At 38.7% G+C, this 21,029-nt stretch overlaps 1 protein-coding gene across 1 annotated transcript in view; it reads left to right on the top strand.

The window, feature by feature from the left end:
• The first annotated feature begins 9,799 nt into the window (after positions 1 to 9,799).
• LOC149823035 (choline/ethanolaminephosphotransferase 1-like) overlaps positions 9,800 to 21,029 on the top strand; it is a 29,582-nt gene continuing 18,352 nt past the window's right edge. Inside the window, exons 1-4 of the mRNA XM_089980513.1 lie at positions 9,800 to 9,937; positions 10,757 to 10,976; positions 12,301 to 12,310; positions 12,416 to 12,466. Coding sequence (XP_089836639.1) covers positions 10,840 to 10,976; positions 12,301 to 12,310; positions 12,416 to 12,466 — 198 coding nt within the window. The 5' untranslated portion in view covers positions 9,800 to 9,937; positions 10,757 to 10,839. The remainder of the gene's footprint in view (positions 9,938 to 10,756; positions 10,977 to 12,300; positions 12,311 to 12,415; positions 12,467 to 21,029) is intronic.

Raw genomic sequence — 21,029 nt, 5'->3', positions numbered from 1 at the left:
GTAAAACTCTGTGGGCGTAACTTTGTTAAAAAATGTTTGCAAAACAAGAATCATTCTAGTAATTTCTTGTTAAAAATAGATTGAGCCATTATCAGGATAGTCCATGCTCGTTGACCATCCATCGTGCACGTTCATGGATAATCAGTACACCAAAAACATGATTTTTAGGCAAAATGACCTTTAGTGATGCACTAAAAATGCCTATAAAGGTTGCTAAAGGTTTGAGACCTCAAACACATTTTTGAAAAAAGTTTTTAGTGGTGCACTAAAAGCATCAGTAAAGGTTCCAGACCATTCGCGGGGTCTTTATTGACGCTTTTAGTGCGCTACTAAAGGGTTTTCTACATGATTTTTTTTTGTGCGCTGACCATGATTGATGGTCAGCGTGCTTTAACTCCAGTTTAGTACCAAATAGGTTTAGCACCTACCCATTTCACTATTTATTTATATTATATTCATTCGTGAACCGCCAATTCATTTTGGAACTGTGAAATAAAAGAATAATCCCATTGACCGCACAAAGTTCAATCACCAACTTTAGGTTGCAGACTTGCAGTATATAACAAAAGGAGCAAGAATCATGGACTTAAGAGTCTGTTTGATCCACCGCTCCCAGCGTGATTCGGACAAAAATCATGCTGGGAACGACGATTTTCTATAAACATTGAACATGGCGGATGGCGTTCCGCACGTCCACTGCGTCCATAATTGTTTGTGATTTTCGATCCACCTACAAAATAAATAGGAACGAAAGGGACGAAAAAAATGCATCGACAGGTACGTCACGCCCGTCGATGCGTCTCCCTCTGGTCGGTCTCTCACTCTCTCTTCGCTGAGTAACCGACACCTTTCTCCACTACCATTGGAACGACTTTTTCCTCTCCGAGCAAAGCTTCCTGAACCAGCACCCATCAACAGACGGTACCATCTCTCTCTCCTTCTCTTTCTATCTGTATGTGTGCCCTAAATCGATGGCGTAAAGGGTTCCCATGTTTGTTGAGACTCAATCTCGTAGGAGTTTGTTTCTTTAGGGCTTCCATCGATTTTGCGTGGAAATCGTAGATTTGACGAAGTTTTGGGCATGTTATTAGAGATGTGTGAGAAAGGCCTTAATCCTGATGTTTTCGTGTATAGTTCGCATATAAATAGTTTCTGTAATAGAGGAGATGTTAAGAAGGCTATGGAACTATTCGGCGAGATGCATGAGAAGAGGATATCTCCTAATGTTGTGTCATATACGAGTTTGATTCATGGTTTTTGTAAGGTTGGCAACTGGAAGAAGGCAATAGAAATATATGATAGCATGGTTAGACAGGATCTCAATCATGATGTTGTTACATACGGGACTTCTCAACGCGCTATGTAAAGATGGAAGGTTGGATAAAGCCATGGAGTTGGTTGATGAAATGTTGCAGAAAGGAGTGGAACCAAGTGTAGTGACATAATGTTTTGAACTGCCAATTTCAGGCAAGCTAAACATGCTATGAGATCACAATATAAGATACATAACTGTGAGCCAAAAGTTGTCAAAACCAGCAATTAGAAGACTCTGAAGAGCCTAACCTTCTATCAGAGCAGAAAAAGGAACCTTCATAATATATAAAGCTCCATTCTTCAAAGAATTTTAAATTCGATCAAATATAAGATGCAATCAATGAGGAATAACAAATTTATAATAATCATACAACTAATTGGTGGTTTTACATTGTAAAAATTACAATGAAGATTATTAGTTCAAAGACATTTTTTAATCAACATTTACAAAGAAAAGAGACAATGCCCTGCACAGAAATAGCTACAAAAATATGATAAGTTACTATGTACACTGGCTTGAAAACCATACCATTAGGATAACTGGATGCAATACACTAATCTCTGAGGTATTAAGATATGACTTCTGTTTCATGTTCTGCATATATGGCCACATGTGATTTGCCTCAATCTATGGAGAATCATATTTTACAGAGGTCAGTCCATAGAAGAATTCACCGAGGACGTCCTAGAAATCTTGCTTGCCATGCTGGTTCATCACTCTCATAAACAAAACCGCTCTTAGTATACAATTTCTTTACTGCTTGATTATCCACAACAACATGGGCATAAAGATCAGTGATACCTGAATAAATAAAAAAGTTCAGATCCAGAATCTGACAGTAATAAACAATAGAAGGATATAGTAACACTTGGTAAATTATCATTTTAAAATGATGGTTGTGTTGTTCTAGTACTGAAGGTCAAGAATTATGAACCATGTTGATCTTTTTCAGGATACCATCGTACAGGTCTCATCCAATCTATACAAGGTTGGCTATGCAAGCACTTGACTTCGTCATCTTTCTCCTTGTTATTTGTCTTTGTAGTGGAAAAATCAATTCTACATTGGATGTGAATTATAGGAACTAGTGCACAAATCACAATACAAAATCTGAAGTTATTGGTACATATGCATGTGTGTGCATGTGTACATATGCATCCATAACGTGGTATTGCAGAGATTTACCCCATCCCTTGGCAATTTTCTTCGACTTGTCAATTAGGGCATAACGAATACCCTTTCTGTGCAGCTCTTTGGCTGCACACACATTGCTCAGGTAAGCTCTAGCAAAATCAGCACCAATACCCTACCAAAAAGTTATTTCATTACCTGTTGAGAGAAGAAACAGACCTGCATGAAAATATTGGTTAATTATCAAACGGAGTTGCTGTCACTGCTAACCATGAAGAAAGCTCTCATGCAAGAGATCTTGTGGTACATAAATCATTTGTAAGCATAGAGGAGATCTGCTATGTAGATCATATGTTCTTGATCTAAAACGATATTTTCAAAAATGATGAAATGATGAATTTAAGCAAAGTTTGCTAATTTTGTTGTGTGAATTGCTTGTAAATTCTGCATGTGCAAATGCAGTTTTAGCATTGTGGTGTATATGCTATAATTGTGGCCACCGCATTGTCTCAAGCTGGATGTCTGCCAAGAGGATAGCACTTCAGCACCACCATATGTTTTCCAGCCTCCCCTTCTCCAGAAGATACAAATCTTTTTATCAAAAATGTGAATTTGGAGTCAAAGTTGGTTTTTTGATTTACACAAATGGTAGACTTGATCACAATTCAAACCTCTTTCTCATATAAATTGAATATTTGTGAATCATAATTAAGGACAAAGAGTTGTTGTTTGGAGATATATGTTTCAGGAAGGATATAACTAGTCAGTTTAGTGTCTATCTTGTCAATTGGTGGAAGTTGTGTCGTGCAAGTGAGTGTAGGCTGTAGCATCCATTTACATGTACAATTGCTTGTCCTCTCTTTTCTATTTTAGGTTTTTTAGGCGCTCTTATAATGTTTCAGATTAGTCTGCATGTATGTTAGATTTGGCTATGACACTATTTGGACATTGTTTATGTTGCATTACATATTACATACGTAGTTCATGCAAACACACATGGTGCACATATGCATGTGGATTGCCACTTTGACGTCAAGGTTGTATGGAGGTTAGTCAAATCCGTTTGCAATTTGACGTCTTTTTCCTGTAATAACATTCCAAGGTGCAACACCTATTCATAGAAGTACAAATGTAGAGTGATTTTTTTAACACCCTTTGTTGTTGGTGAAGCAAGACATGCTAGATTCTTGAACTATTTCAAAATTTTAGGTGTTGATGCCTGACCTGGGTACGCTTCCTCCAAATGATTGGTACAAGTGCAAATTTGGTTGCACTTCTGGAGATCCTGTAAAACATGTAGTTCTTGCAACGCTGATTTGCTTGTCCTGAAATGGTAAATGTATTGGGTTGGATAACCATCAACTAAGATCTAGTTCTGACTCGAGCTTGAATTTAGATGCAAATTTGCATACCAAATCCAAGTCCTATTAATTGGGTTCAATTTGTTTTACCAAATCCGACTAATGGGATTCAATCAAATGTAAATCTAATCCAAATCAAGATAAAACACCAGGTTCCAAGGCACCTTTCTTGAACAAAGGTATTCTTAATTGAGTCTAAGCTTGCATTTGGCATCACATGAAACATGACCAAGTTCATAAAAAACTTGATGATTATGTTCAATTTTTTCCACTCTTTCCCACTAGGTGGGTACCCATATTTTTTTAATCAATTAAATTGTGTAGTGAAAATAATGATTTTTTCAATGCTAAAGGCTTCTTGGCCAAATTCTACGAGTGCATATGGTTTGGGTAAAAACATTGTTATTATTACGATTATTCTAATGTGGCTTGGGTAAAAATATACATACCGAAGGCAAAATCCAATTAGAGATCCATACTTAGGTCAAAAATTCAATTTGAGGTTCATATTCTGGGCAAAAATTCAATTTGAAATCCATGTTTGAGGCAAAAATACATATTCAGGGCAAATATCCAATTCAAGATCCATATTCGAGGCAAAAATCCATATTTGGGCCAAAAATCCAATTTGAGATCTATATTGAGGGTAAATATCCAATTTGAGATCCTTATTTGCAAAATCTATATTCACTTCAAAAATGCCATTCAAGGTCTATATTCGGGGCAAAATCCAATTCAAAATTCATATTCATGGCAAAAAATCATGATTTTAGATATAATTTCATAATTGGATTCATATCCAGGCAAAAAACCATAATAAATTTGTTAAAACATGTAAAATGGTCAATGGATCGGGTCATACGATCCAAAAAAAAGTAATTCGACCCATTACCCATGACCATCCAAGTTGATTGCACATCATCATCAAACAACGGACATTTGGAACATAGCATTTGAGTACGGTCCAAACAAACATTGAACTTGAAACTGTTTCGTTCTTTTTGTTCATTTCTTTTCGCCCTGGACAAGCTATCAAACATACCTTAATGGACCAATATTCTCATGTGGAAGCAACTTGCTAAGTTTAATTTACTTTTAAATTTGACCCAAATTCTTAATAAACGGGACACTTTAGACTAAAGTGAGAACTCTAAAAAACAAAAAAAGTTATCAGAAAGAATATGAGTATCACCTGTTATTGATGAAAACAGGATGTCAAATGGTCATTCAATCTGAAACTTATTTTCTTGGTGGGCAATAAATAATGGAAACAATATTTATAGGAGAACAATGCTCCGATGGTCATCTAAACTTATGTAAATGTCTTTTTTTTATGACGAGGGTGGGGCCCCAAGATCGCCTTTCCTTAGGTGTAGGGGTGGCAATCGGGTCGGGTTGGTGGGTCAGAATACCTCAGCACGAACATGACCCGTTTATTAAACGGGTTGGATGTGTCAAACACGAACACAACCCATTTATTAAACGGGTAACCTGACACGACACGGTTAACCCGTTTAATAAACGGGTCGGGTCAACACGACACGGTGACCCATTTATTAAAGGGTTGGCAGGTCAAAGTTAGGGTTAGACAAGTTTTTATATATATATATATATATATATATACGGGTCGGTGGGTTGACGGGTTAATGTAAACGGGTTGATCCGCCCACCTAACCCATTTATTAAACAGGTCAAACGGGTTGGCGGGTCGGAGTTAGGGTTAGATAAGTTAATATGTATATAAACGGGTTGGCGGGTTGACGGGTTCATGTAAACGGGTTGACCCGCCCGCCTAACCCGTTTATTAAACGGGTCAAACGGGTTGGCGGGTTGGCATACCCCTAACACGAACATGACCTGTTTAATAAATGGGTTAGGCGGGTCGACCCATTTACGGCACGAACCCGTTTAAGTCAAACCCTAACCCGGCTAAGAAGCGGGTTGGCAGGTCGGGTCAGATTTTGCCACCCCTACTTACATGGCCCACCTACGGATATACCTGTGTGCTAGTGGAGTTTGATCTAGTGTTTTCATCTCAGCACGCTCACAATCACCCTGCTGGCTACCCAGGCGACCCTGGGGTAGTCAATAATGGATATATAGTAAACCCCGAGTGAGTGCCTTAGCCAACAAAGGACACCCACCGGTAGGGGTGGCAAAATCTGACCCTACCCGCGAACACGCTTCTTAGCCGGGTTAGGGTTTGGCTTACTGGATTTTCCGACACCCACCGGTATGATCCTAAAGGGAATCGATCTAAACGCTATGTTGCAAAGTTGCATTAGGCTGGTAGGCATTGTCAGTGCATGTCTCCTTGTGGTGAGACGTTGCAGGTTCAAACCCCAGTGGTATGCTTTAATAATAAGTGGTGGGGTCTGCTTAACCCCAGCTTGGCTTTCCAAAAAAAAAAAAACGGTCTGCTTAACCCCAGCTTGGCTTTCCAAAAACAAAAAAAAACGTTGCCGTAGACTATCGTGAGCTTTATTAAAATCTTGCGATAATATCACAAAAAATTGCCTGAAAGTATAAAACGGTAATTTTTTGCCAGATTTTCAAAATATCCTGAGATTTATGAAAAAACATAAATACTGTGAGTTAAACACGATATTTACGTTTTAAACGGCTATTTATCATGAAAAACCATGTGTTTTTATTTTTAAATAATTTTTATTAATATTTTATTATAAAAATTATTTTTATTGCTGAGATTTTACTAAAAAAATACAAGATTTATGAAAAATTTTCAAATTCTCGCAAGTTTTTGAAAAACGATATTTTGCCGTTTTTAATTTTTGTTACTATGCAGTAGACACGTGACACGAGTATGACAGAAAAAATCGAAAATCTTTTTTTTTAAAGACATGATGACATGGGTTTTTTTAATTTCTGTAGTCAATAGACAATGATTGTTGATATTTTAATACATAAAAAATATATTTTTAATATGATATTATTAAAAATATTAAAATAATATGTATACTTGGGTGAAACGCCAACAATGTTTTCAGGATTTCTCAACAGCTGGGTGTAACCCGATCCATTTTAGCCTTTCCCAGTACAAAAACATTATAGTTTTCCTATTTTAGGCTGATCTAGTACTTGAGTTTCAAGTCATAACCGGATTCAGAATCACATTGAGAGATCTGAGTCAGATATAGATCCTAAGTTGGACCCACTTAAAAATCCGGATCCAGTGTTCTGTCAAACTTGACACGGTCCATGTCCAACCCTTTTGTGTCCCTGATACCAAGGGAAGCAAATAGGTCAAATATGGGTCTTGTCACAACATCTGTCTTTTGAAGAATGGGTCTGGTTTTGGATTTGGATTTAACTTGGATCTCACAGATTATGATTTGAGTTTAGATTTGGCGATATATTGGTATGAGGCCTTGGAACTGGGACCAACTTGACAAGGTCCTCCACATGCGAGGGTCAAGGTTATACACTTTGAGGTAAACACTATTCCGTCACATTTATTAAACCTTTGTGGATCAGATGTGATCTGGAACACCTAAATATTTGGGCTCCCACACCAAGGAGATGTTAGGGATGTCAATGGATGGGATTTTATCTGGTATCCGAACCAAAACCATTATGCTTAGTTGGATTTAGTAAGCTAAAATCATATCCAAGTATAATAAGATGCAAATATGGTTTTTTATTTTTGCTACCTAATTTGATGGGCATCTAAATTTGACAGATATCTAAATCTAACTACATGTAAAAAATCAGATTTGCCAAAGGGAGCTCCGGTTGTCTGGTAGGAGCAGCTATTGCATGTCCCCTTGTGTTGGGACGTTGCAGGTTCAAAACCCAATGGTATAGTTGTATAACTGGTAGGGGTCTGCCTAACCCAGCTTGCCTTTGAAAAAAACAATCCTCACTTGGATTGGACCCACCTGGTCCATGCTGGTCCATGAGGTCTTCCCGATTGCTGGTCCTGGTCCAACATATATTTTAGTGTGGGACCCACATGCCTTTTTTTTATGCTCACTTGGGCCCACCTGGCCTATGAGGTCTTCAAAGTAATACATGGACAAATTAGGGCCACAAATAGCAAATATAAAGAGACCCAATTGGAGTCAAAAGAATGGACCGGATTCAGCGGGGCCCAGAAAAGCAGGGTGTTCGCTTCTTCTTCTTTTTTTTTCTTCATTTTTTCCAAATATTTAATTAAGAAAAAAACTCACAGAAATGAGCGCCATCTCTCTCTCTCTCTGATTCTTAAGAGGCAAGGGGCGTCAGACATATCCAACTTCAGGCCGATTTCGGTGATGGGTGCTCTGTATCGCATTATATCTAAGGTGTTGGCTAATCGATTGCGCGCTGTCATTGATCAACTTGTTTCTCCGAGCCAGGGTGCTTTTATCCCAGGTCGAAGTTTGCAAGGATCTTTTATTTGTGCAACTGAGCTTCTTCATTCTTTACAGTCGACTGGATCACCGCACTTCATGCTAAAATTGGATTTTCACAAGGCTTATGACAGTCTGACATGGGATTTTCTGATTGAATCTCTAACAAATATGGGGTTTGGCAGCCGGTTTTTAGCATGGGTTAAGGAGTTGATCACAAAATTCGTATCATCAGTTTGCATCAATGGAATGAGAGGGGAAGAATTCAAGTTGGCTAGAGGTATACGACAAGGTTGTCCTCTAGCACCTATCATTTTTAATATCGCGGTAGATGGTTTACCTATTCTCATGAAAAGGGCAGAAGAAACAGGCTTCTTGGAATCCTTGGGCATTCTTGGTTTTGTTGGTCACACAATTCAATATGCAGACGATACTTTAATATTTGGACATGCGAATGTTAATCAAATGTCTAGGTTGTGCTTCATTATTAAAGTCTTCGCTGCAATTTCAGGCCTTCGCCTGAACGAGAGTAAGTGCGCTCTGGTCTTACTCAATGCTGATCCTCTTCTCCAATCGGCTGCTGCAAGGATCTTCAACTGCCCAATATCCGACCTTCCTGTCAATTTCTTGGGTCTATCATTGCACTCTCTGCAGCCAGCAGGAACTTCTACTTGGATGTCTACCATAGAGCGGGTGCAAGGGAGATTGCAGGCTTGGAAGACTCGATATTTATCTTTTGCGGGACGAGTGACGCTCATTCGCCATGTTTTAGCAAGATTATCAGAGTTTCGAATGAGCATGTCTATTATACCGACGATAGTAGAGCAGACGATTAACCGTCTGCTTTCGCACTTCCTTTGGTTTGGGAATGTGTCGCACAAAAAGTACCCGCTTGTTTCTTGGCAATAGATCGTTCTCCCGAGGCAGCGAGGCGGCTTGGAGATTCCAGCTCTGAGAAAGAGGAGCATCGTTTTAGTCTTGAAATGGGCTTGGGAAGCTTCCACATCTCAATCTTCTTGGGCTACGTTTGTTAGGCAAAAATATGGTAGTCTACATGAATCCCTTCTTTCCACACCCAGCTCAGTCTGTCAGTCGTCCCTCTGGCTGGAGTGGCGGAAGACACTTCGATCCTTCAGTGGCAGAGATCTTAGGCCGGTTCATGGCCTGCCGTGGCTTTACTGGGCCATGACGAGCGGAGATAGGTTCTCCATTAAGCAAATTTACCATTCCTTGTTGCCGTCCGGGATGAACTGGTTTCCCAGTGATTGTATGTGGGGTAAGGGGCCAGCTCCAAGGGCAAAAGCTTTGGCGTGACTTGTGGCTCTGGATCGTGTTCAAACCCAAATTAATGTCAGGAAACGGGAGATTCAATTTTCAAGCATGTGCGTTCTTTGCGAGAAGGCTGTAGAGGACACGACTCACCTATTTTGGCTCTGCCCGGTTGTTCTAGACTTATTTTTTTGAACTTGGGGTGCGCCACCTGTTCAAACTCGTCCGTGCTCCGTTATTCGGGACTTCTTGCTTGGTCCCAAGATTGAACGACAAAAAAAAAAATGGACCGAAAGAAACTACATCTTTTTCAGGGGCATCAAATTCGATTTCTGAAGGCTTCGGCAACGGGTCATGTCTGATCTGTATCTGGCTCTTAAGTTACATAGTAGGGGAGGGGCTGATCGACTTGTACTCTGATCTCTCTCTCTATCTCTCTTGTGAGATCCGTAGGGCGGGAGGAAACGAGCGTTCCCATCATTCCTATTCTCTCTCCCCCTCTTGATCAAGTGAGTCTCTCTCTCTCTCTCGCTGTGCTTGGGCCGATCTCTCTTTCTTCTTGGTTGCTTGAACTCTTGAGACTGAATCTCCTTGATTTGTTTTCTCGAAGTTGGTATCGTTATTTGGCTTTTGTGCATTTCGTGTTTTCGCTTCTGGTGTTTTTGTTTTTGTGTTTTTGGTTCAGTTTACCCTGAAATATGATTGCTTGGTTTAGTTTGTTGGGATTTCGATCGTGCCCTTAACTTGATTTGAATCATTGCCTGAGCTGGGATCATGGGTTTTTGTTTGTCGTGTTGTATGGTTTCTCTTTGGTTATGTTTTTGTGGGTTGTTGTCTTTCCTCCCTTCGTATGGAATCCGCATCATTTTCTGTTTTTTTTTTAATCCGTTTCCATTGTAGTCAATCTAATAAGATCATAGTTTTCCCGAAGATTTTTGGGTTTTTAGTGGATTCTGTTTTTGGGGTTTAAATGACCCTCTTTCTTACTCTAGAAAAGATGATGTTTTATGCATTTTGGGAGAGAAAATGGTTTTTGTTTTGTACATTTATGTTGATTCTAGTGTTTTAGTCCTTTATTCATTGTACCGTTTCAAAACTTTGTCGGTTCATCTTCCATAAAAGAACCCAAGATAACAAACAGGATCCTGATGAAATTGATCGATTCCATGCTTTCAAGTAGTATAGGATTGCAGGTTTTATGCTGGGTTGGATTGTGTTTTCCCATCTCCTATTTGAAAATGTTGGCTTTTGATTTCATGTACTTTCTGGTTGACGTTTCACGGCTATTATTACTTTGTTTTGTTAATCATATTGGTCTTCTTGTGCAGGTGCCTACTGACCGTATCGAAGCTTTTATCGGTTTCTAGTTCAGTGCATCTCAAGCTTTGAGTGTTTTTGGTTTTTCCTTCAAATGGGTTATATTGGTGTTCATGGTATCAGCACACTGCATAAATACAAGTACAGTGGCATTGATAGGTCCTATGTGGCCAAATACGTACTGCAGCCATTTTGGAGCCGCTGCGTGAATCTTTTCCCACTTTGGATGCCGTAAGTTCGTATACATTGATGGCTGATCTGTTATTGGCAGTTTCCATTTTGCTCTTATTGAGATGATTTTATAACATTTTGCTATCATGGTATGAACAATCTTGTTCTGAGATACCTAGGTTCTTACACGTGGATAGTAACATGATGTAGTCTGAAGTTCCGATCCAAGTCAATATGGTTCACCAATTAATTATGCAGTGACTTTTTAGTAAATGACGAATAAATACAGTATTTGTGTATACCATACATACCAGAAGCAGCTAGCAGCATTATCAATCAAACTTTCCAAGAAGCAAGCTTTGCAAGCTGGTAAACGAAGAGGATTCGGTTAGGAATGTAATTCTTGTTGCTGAGAATCATGATTTTCACATTCTGAATTATGAGTAGAGGAATTGTCATTCCTGGAGATAGGAATCTTGATTCCTGGATATGGCATTCTCATATCCTGTTTTTGGCAGTCAAAATTCTTGGCAAAAAAAGAACCTAAATTTATAAAGAAGTACTTAGAACTCCTGGAAAGAGAGACTTAAATCTTTTAAAAGTTAAAACAAATGTATACATGCTAAATCAATGTGTTACTGGAACAACAAAGTCAATATTTTGAAGAATGCCCATATAATGCAGAAGGACTTCTACTTAGTTAAGATTGGCATCAGTATCATATTGTCATAGTTATGGAACTATGAATTTTTACATGATTCCTTTTCTGTTGTTCAGGTTGGCATATTGGAAATCCCTTAGATTTGTAATATGTGTTTTCAAATATACATCAACTTTTGCACTAATTCTTCTTGTCATTTCAATGTTTGGTTTTGGAAGTGAGCTCGCTGTTCATAAACGTGATTTTTATTTCAAATGTTGCATGCATAATTACCATTTTTGAAGCTTTGGTGCATGCATGTTTTTATCTTATTCTAAAATTAAGTGATCTAGAAATCTCTAATGGGTTAATATAGTCCATTGACTATGGCTGGTCATTGCTTATATCTATTCACAAATAATCCTGTATAATATACCCCTTCCCAAATGATTCCCCATACTGCTTCCTATACACTTCATCTATTTACATGGATTTTTCTTTGTATATCCATTAATTTTATATGTTTTGATAGGAATTTGAATTTAGATTTTTGTTTCTGCATGTGAACAAATGTGGGGATTTCATTGTCGTTTTAGGGTAATTTGATTCCGATTTGCAGAATGGGCTGATCATTTTAATATTTTTTTCCATTTTTTTATTGAAGATGTCATTTGAAACAATTATTTTCACTGACTATGACCTTTTGTCTTCTCCCATTTTTCACACCCTTGGGTTCATCGCCAGGCCAAATATGGTAAGTTTATTTTTATCCTCTTGTAATAGTTGATGTGCCTTTATAATAATGGTCTATAGTTCTTTATCCTTGCAAACTTGATGAATCTGCTATTCTTCTTTGCAGATCACTTTGATGGGTTTTATGTTCTTGGTGACATCTGCTCTTCTGGGTTATGTAAGTAATTCTCTATTGTTTTCTGTTTGTTTACTTTTGGGTTCAGAATGTCATCAAAATCATACGTGTGCATTGTTCATTCAGTTTGGTGCTAAGCTCAGAACTTTCCAATCTGCATTCCATATATCACATCATTGTGAAATTTCTAGAGGACAATTGCTAGATCAGTGCTGTCATGTCTTGTTCTTATCCAAAGATATCTCATCTTTTAAGGCTGAAATCATTTGTTAGATTCTGAAAATGTGGATGTGAAGCTATACATGACCGTATCTGCTATCCACTGGGAGAAGTATAAGACATGTAAATCTGGTGGTATTTTCTTAAATCTGTGTATGTATACTTTTTTGTTGGCATACTCTGATTGCGAAGATGTAAATTTATCTGAAACCTAATCCACAGACATTGTATTTTTCAGTGATGGAACAATAGCGCTCCATCTTATATCTCCTGCTGACCTGCTCCTCATCTCCGCCTTTTCCTTTTCTTGCCCTTCTAACAGCTTCTTTTATTATAGAATGACAGTTTTATTTTTCTCCCACTGATAGGCAAGCTGTAGGACAGTCTGTGTGGGCGCTTTTAGACCCCTTGACTAATATAATGCAACTATAACCAGCTCACAATTTGCACTTGATCCATAATGGAACTGAAATTTGAACCCTGTTGGGAAAAACTAGAGTTGTGGGGAAGTTGAGAAACATGCTCCACAAAGGTGAGGATATCAGTGATGTCTAGCCTTGTTGGTGCAAATTCGAGAAGTGACTCAATATCATTGATGAAACTGACGCACAGAAGTACACACTTTAATACATTTTGATTTTGGAAATATCTATGATTGAAAGAAGCTTAAATGCTTGAAAAACGGAGATACTTGTTCCATTTTTTTGTTGTGAACACGCCTAATTTTAGACATAAAAGCAAAATAAGAAATTGTTCATGCTGGATAATATACTGGTTGCTGCATATAAGTGAGTATTCTAGGCATGCTATAGTTTGGCATGGTCCATTCTGCTTTCTGTTTATTTGTTCTACTTTTCATCCATGATGCTACTTCTTGTTAAAATGTAATTGCAAACCAACATTGTAAGTATCTATCTATCTATATATATATATATTTTTATATATATAGAGAGCATGTTAGAAAGTGGCTTTGAATACATTAGGTTCAATAATGAACCCATACATGCACATGAAGTGCGAATAAACCCATTAAAGGGAACAACATAAGCACATAATGTGCTAACACATAAACCCACACAAGGGGCAAAAATATGACTTAAAGTCATAAGTTGAATATTATTAAAAGAAAGGAAGAAGAGGGGAAAACCCCCTTACAATGGAGCAAGAGCTCCTCCAAATCTATAAGAAATACAAGGGGGAGACCCCTATTTATAACACAAGAGAGGAGCCACAAAGGGGGCTCCCAAAGGAGTCGTTGGGGCTCCCCAACGACTCTTTGGGGAGCCTCCCTAGGTGGCGCAAACCCAAAAAAATAGAAAAAGAAAAAAGAAAAAATAAAATTAAATTACAAACATATTCCGAATGGAATATGCGTAAAACTGGAAATGTCTAAACTACCCCTATGCCTATAAATAGAAAAATATATATTTTATATATATAATTAGGACAATACATATGCATATATACAATATATGAATATGTATTATCCTTTATATATATAAAATATATATAGTATTACAAAGGTTGAATGATACATTTTAACAAGATACACATACATATATGCTATGTATGTATGTATACATATCTCTCTGTGTATTATATATATATATATATATATATATTTGTCCTTAATACTCGAAAGGGTATTTCTGTAATTTCACCTTTTACACATATTCCACTTGGAATAATGCTTGTAATTTCCTCTTTATTTTATTTTCTATTCTTTTTATTTTTTTTCTATTTTTATTTTCTTCTTTTTAAGTGTCGTATCACATTGGGGGCCTCCCAATAGAGTCGTTGGGGCCTCCCCAACGACTCCTTTGGGAGCCCCCCATATGGTCCCTTTTTGCTTGTATAAATAGGGGTGTTCCCCCTTTGTAATTGATAAGCTTGAGAGTATCAAGCATTTTCCTTTTTTATTGAAACACATGCCTTAGTGCATGTTTGCTATTTTTACGCATTTGTGCGTAGTTATTCAAGTGTTGTGTGAGTGCCTTCGTGCACATCTTTTGTAAAATATTTGTGCTTGTATACATATTGTCTCTTTGTAGACTTTTTTCACATGGTATCAGAGCAAAGTTGGTGATAAAGGATCGTGGGATTCTTCATTTTTTGAGTGCCTCGAAAAGCATGCCTTTGGTGTTTTGAAAATTAAAGTGGTGGATCTTGCTTCTCCAATATTTTAGAAGAATCTTGTGCAAGTAAGACTTAAAGATATCCTTTTGGTACGTATTTCTCCCTCTATCTTTACTCTCTAATGGGCGAAAAGAGTCATTCTTTGCTCTCGGCTTTAAACTAAATGGCTCCAACTATCATGTTTGGGCCGGGAACATGGAGGCTCACATAAAAGGGAAGGGTTTATGGGGTTATGTGCAAGGCACAATCCTGGAACCCAAACCGAAAATTACTATTGTTAAAGATGGAGAAATCACGATTCTTGAAGGGGATGAAAGAACAAAAGCACTTGAGGATTATTCCAAGAAACATGACGGATGGGAAATGAAGAATTTTAAGATTCTTGGATTTTTTCGTCGGTTGAAACCAAGATTAATGCCAATATTATTAAGTTCAAGAAAGCTTCGGAAGCATGACATTATCTTGAAAAAATGTATACCTTAAGGGATCTTTCCCATAAATACTACCTTCAAAAGAAGGCTCTTACTCTTCAACAAGGTGACATGACTATTAGAGAATATTTCGCCGACCTTTCTTTTATTTGGGATGAGCTTGCTATGCTCGAACCAAAATGGAGTGGAGAAGCAATTGAATTCCGTCACAAGCAACTTGAAGAAGATCGGTTCTTCAACTTTTTGAATGGGCTAAGGCCCGAATTTGAGCAAATATGGTCATCTCTTTTATCCTCATTTACTCCTCCCTCTCTTGAGGATGTTCTCTCCAAATTAAGTGGTTAAGAGATCCGTATGAGTATAAGTAAACAAGGATCAAATGTACTTGCCGTTCCTTTTAATTATGAAGAAAATGATGGAGTCAATGCTGTATCAAGACCTGGAAACAATGTAAAAGCTTATCGTCCTCCTCATTTCAAACCACAAAATCAAGGAGGAAATAGTGGGCAAGGGGGAAAGGACTATAGCAAATTTTTTTGCCATTTTTGTAAAGAACCGGGGCATATCAAACCTATATGCCTTAAATGGAAGAGACTTCTAGCCATGGCCACCACTGGTATACCTCAAAATGAGGAGGCATCTTCAAGTGGATCTCTTTCACTAAATCAAATAGTGGAAGCTCTTCAACCTCTCCTCAAGGGAGCTACCTCCGGTGTCGCCGTATCTACCCCTTCCCCTCCAGGTAAAGTTTCTTGGCTTTTTTACTTCGGTGCATCTTTTCATATGTCCCCAAACATATATTCTCTTTTCGATTATTCAAAAAATATTTCACCATCTTTTGTTTTCACAGCGGATGGAACCTCTCTTGAAATTAACACCATAGGAAATTTCGAAACTCAAGATTTTTTATTCCAAAAATCAGATTTATACATAAGCTAAACTTAAACCTTCTCTCTGTTTCTCAACTCTCGGACCATGGTTGCGATATTAAATTTTCTTTTGATAAATGTTCAATACAGGATCGCCGGTCCGAGAAATTGATTGGGGAAGACTTTAGGAAGGAAGACTTATACTATATGGATTCTCTTCAAATTCCAATTTTTTTTTGTAATGTTGCCCGACACAAAGATGTAAATGTGTGGCATAAAAGACTTGGTCATCCTAACATCACTAAGTTGTCTTATTTACATTTTACAAAAGATCTCTGTAAAAGTTCATTTTCTTGTAATGATTGTATTCTCGGGAAAATGCGAAATTTACCTTTTGAGCGAAGAATTATGTTCTCTTCTAAACCTTTCAAAATTGTTCATTGAGATGTTTGGGGACCTGCACTAGTTGTTTCAAAAGGAGGTTTTTCTTAATATGTAATCTTTGTGGATGACTTTTCTAGATATTCATGGATTTATTTTCTCAAGTATAAGCATGAAGTATTTTCGTGCTTCAAATCTTTTCATGTAATGATCATGAATCAATTCAACAACAGCATAAAGATATTTAGAAGTGATTCTGGAGGAGAATATCTCTCCAGTGAATTCAAAAAATATCTTGAGGATAGTGGTATTGTTCACCAAAGGTCTTGTCCTAAAACCCCTCAACAAAATGGGTTGGCCGAAAGGGAACATAGACACATCACTGAGACCACTATAACCCTTTTTATATCCCAAAATATTCCTAAAAACTTTTGGGCCGAGGCAGCCCTTGCTTCAGTATATCTCATAAATGACTTATATTCTAGGAATTTAGGAAAGATCTCTCCTTTTGAAGTTTTACATAAGATGGAACTGATTATAATAGGTTACGAGTCTTTGGTTGTAAGTGTTTTATACTTACTCATAAGAATGACAAACTCTCTCCCAAGGCTATTCCTTGTGTCTTTCTTGGATATTTAGAAATTCAAAAAGGGTTTCGATGTTATGACCCTAGAAATGATAAGTTATATGTCTCCAGAAATGTGACTTTCTTAGAAAATGAGAGCGGATTTGAAGGAAATGTTTTCCACCAGGAAAATACTGATTATTCTTTTTTTTTTGACTTATTGTCTAGTAATGATGATATGTCTCGTAATGATCAAGTATCATCAAATCATGATGGGGAAAATGGAGTAGATATTGATGAACTTAACTCACCCAATATCCAAGAAGGCAGAATTTCAAGTGACCCAATAACGTATTCTCGTAGAAATCGAGATACTTTCAGAAGTGCTATTGATCAATATAGTGAGTCTGTTTCCACTCCTGATCACAGGAGATCTGAAAGAAATAGGAGACCTTCAACTCGATTTGTCTCTTTTGATTCGTTTTCACCCAGATATACGGTTTATCTTAGTGCTATTTATTCTTACTTTGAACCAATAAATTTTGAAGAAGCTAAAAAATGTATAGAATGGCAAGAAGCTATGCAAAATGAACTCAATGCTCTTAGAAAGCTGAGACATGGGAATTCCAAACTCTACCTATTGGAAAGAAAACTATAGGTTGTCGTTGGGTATTTAAGGTTAAGACTAAGAGCGATGAATCTCTGGAGAGATACAAAGCTCGCTTAATAGCAAAAGGGTATGGCTAAGAATATGGTATTGATTATAAAGAAACTTTTGCTCCTGTAGCCTGAATTGTTACAGTTAGATGTTTTATTACTATTGCGTTTATAAAAAACTAGAACATTTTTCAAATGGATATGAAAAATGTTTTTTTAAATGGTGATCTTAACGAAGAAGTTTATATGGATGCCCACCAGGCATGAAGATTTCTAAAGATAAAGTTCTTCGCCTTTGAAAAGCCCTCTATGGTTTGAAACAGGCTCTCAAAGCCTGGTATGATAGATTTAACAGTGTAATGCTAGAAAATGGATTTTCTTCTTTGTTATACTGATACTGCATTATTTACTAGAAAATTTGATGCAGGGATTGTGATATTATTGCTCTATGTTGATGCTATGTTAATTACAGGTGATAATGTTCAAGGAGTCAAGGGTATTAAGTCCGTCTTGACTTCGAAACTTGAGATGTCAGATTTAGGTTTTCTGAGATACTTTCTTGGAATTGAGGTTGCTTATTCTCAGTGTGATTATTTTTTATCTCAATCTAAACTTGCCTGTGAGATTATTGACAGGTCAGGAATTTCCGACGACAAAGTTTGCGAAACTCCTGAAATAGTTGGTTCAAAAATGAAGATCGATGACGGGATCCTTCTAACTGATCCTACTCCTTACCGGCAACTGGTAGGCTCGTTGATGTACCTTAACATCACTCGGCCTAATTTGTCTCATGCAATTCACATTGTCAGTCAGTTCCAGCATGCTCCCACAACCGTTTACATGAGTGTTGTGTTTCATATCATCAAATATTTAAAGGGAACTGTAAATAAGGGAGAATTCTTGTCTTCTTCTTCTGCTTATACTGACTCAGATTGGGGAGGTGACCCTAATAATCGTCACTCCACCACTGGTTTTTGTGTCTTCTTAGGTGAGTCTTTGATTTCTTGGCGATGTAAAAAACAACAGAAGGTCTCTCTGTCCTCCACCGAAGCAGAATATAGAGTCATGGCGTCCACCACCATGTAAATTATATGGATTTAGCGTCTTCTAGAAGATATGGGAGTTTTCATTAGAGAACCAACCAAGTTATGCTGCGACAAATAGAGTGCAAACAGTGTTGTGAAAAGCGTTGAGGCGTAGCGAGACGCTCCACCAAAATCTGAGGCGAGGCTTAAGCCTCGAGGCGCAAAGCGTAAGCCTTAAATTTTTTTTTAAACTTAAAAAAACTATAAAAATTATCTAAAATTATAAATAAATAAGAAATGCTTTATTAATGAAGCACCAACCAACATGAAATAAAAAATCTCAATTAAATACGGAAAAATATGAGATTAACATGTAAAAGTAACATTAATGCAACAACTTGATCTATGTAAGTATCTAAGAAATAAAATATGAGCATTCATTTAATAAAAAACTAAAAATCTAAAAATCATTAAGTAATTTGTCCATCTTAACCAGGTTTGGTTCGTTGCAAGTTTTGTAAACCAGACCCATGATTGTGATCTCTTTAGTTCTTTTAGTTGAAAACACATACTGCATTCAAAACTTGTCATGTTTAGTCAGATTTTTAAAGAAATCTAAAAATCAGCATATTGTATTACACTAAAACTTAAAAAACAAGTCTTTTCATTAAAATAGGTTGACAAGGACATAACTCTTTGCATCGCCTTAATGAATTCTTACGAATTAAATGAATACAAATTTAATTTTTAAAATTTCATTAAAGTGTACCCATGCATGATGTAAGGCGAAGAGGGGGAGCGGAGCCCCCTGTCGACAAGGCAAATGGCAGGAGGGGTGGAGCCCCCTACTGGCAAAACAAGAAGGACAAGGGGTGCAGAGCCTCCTGCCTGATGACAAGGTGAGTGACAGGGGGCGGAGCCCCATACCGAAAAAGAAAGCGACAGGGGGCGAAGCCCCCTGCTGAGAAAGAAGGTGACAAGGGGGGTGGGGTGGAGCCCCCTTCCCTGCCGAACAGAAGGTGATAGGGGGCGAATCCCCCTGCCGAGAAAGAAGGCGACAGGGGGGGGGGGTGGAGCCCCCTTCCCTAAAGAAAGCGACGGGGGGCGGAGCCCCCTGCCAATGAGAGGCGACGATAGGGGGCTCCGGCCCCCTGCCGACGAGAGGCGACAACAGGGGGCTCCGGCCCCCTGCCGGTGGACCCAAAGAAAGAGGCAGGGGGGGGAGAGTTCAACCCCCCTGATCGACGAAAGGCGACAATAGGGGCTCCGCCCCCCTGTCGGTCAACCAAGAGAGAAAAACAGAGCGGGGGGGGGACCACCTGCCGACGATAGGGGGCACCGCCCCCCTGTCGGTCGACCCCATAAGAAAGGTAGGGGGTACCTCCTGTCAACGTGAGGCGAAGACAGGGGGCTCTGCCCCCTTGTCGGTCGACCCCTCACGGAGAAGAAGTAAAGAAGAGGGGTTTACCTGGCGGCGGCGGCGACTCCGACGTCACCGGAAAACGCAGAGGAAAGGCGGTGTCGAGGATGTCGGCCGAGGTCGCCGGAACGGACGACAGTGGCGGTGAGTCGCTGGCGCCCTCGCAACAGAGAAAAGAAGATGGTGGTGGCCGGTGGGTCGTCGGCGCCTTCTCAACAGAGGAAAGAAGGTGGAAGAGACAATGACCGACGACGGGTGGTCGTCGGTGACAGCGGTCGCGGGGGAGGAGAGGGGACAAAGTGGAGAGAGAAGGGGCGAGGGCTTTTGCCCCTCGCCCGAGGCGCCTGTGTCTTTTTTAAAGACACAGGTTCTCTCGAACCTTCGAGAATACGGGTCTGGGTCAGACTCGGATAAGGGCCCATCAGATTTTTTTTTAATGCACGCCTCGCCTCAAGACGTACGCCTCAAGGCGCATGAGGCCCTTATGCATTTATGCTTTTTAACTGCGCCTCAAGGCACAAAGGCCCTCGCCTCGAGGCGAGATGCGCTTTTTGCGCCTTGAGACGCGTTTTTAACAACACTGAGTGTAATTTATATTGCTAAGAATCACACTTTTTATGAGCGAACAAAGCATATAGAAATGAACTGCCACTATGTCAGGGAAGAATACTTGAAGAAGGTCATTGATCTCCCGTACGTGACGTCTGAGTATCAACTGGCGGACTTCTTCACTAAGGCTCTTCGCTCGCCTAGATTTTACTTCCTTCTTGGCAAACTTGCGGTTATCGCATCGTAAGTTTGAGGGGGGGTGTTAAAATGTAATTGCAAACCAACATTGTAAGTATATATATATACATACATACTATGTATGTATGTATACATATCTCTATGTGTATATATAT

Source organism: Nuphar pumila, chromosome 11, assembly GCF_984573655.1.
Source record: "Nuphar pumila chromosome 11, dmNupPumi1.hap1.1, whole genome shotgun sequence".
Lineage (NCBI taxonomy): Eukaryota > Viridiplantae > Streptophyta > Magnoliopsida > Nymphaeales > Nymphaeaceae > Nuphar > Nuphar pumila.
The sequence above is the reverse complement of the archived record's forward strand: the minus strand, read 5'-3'. Positions and strand labels throughout refer to the sequence as shown.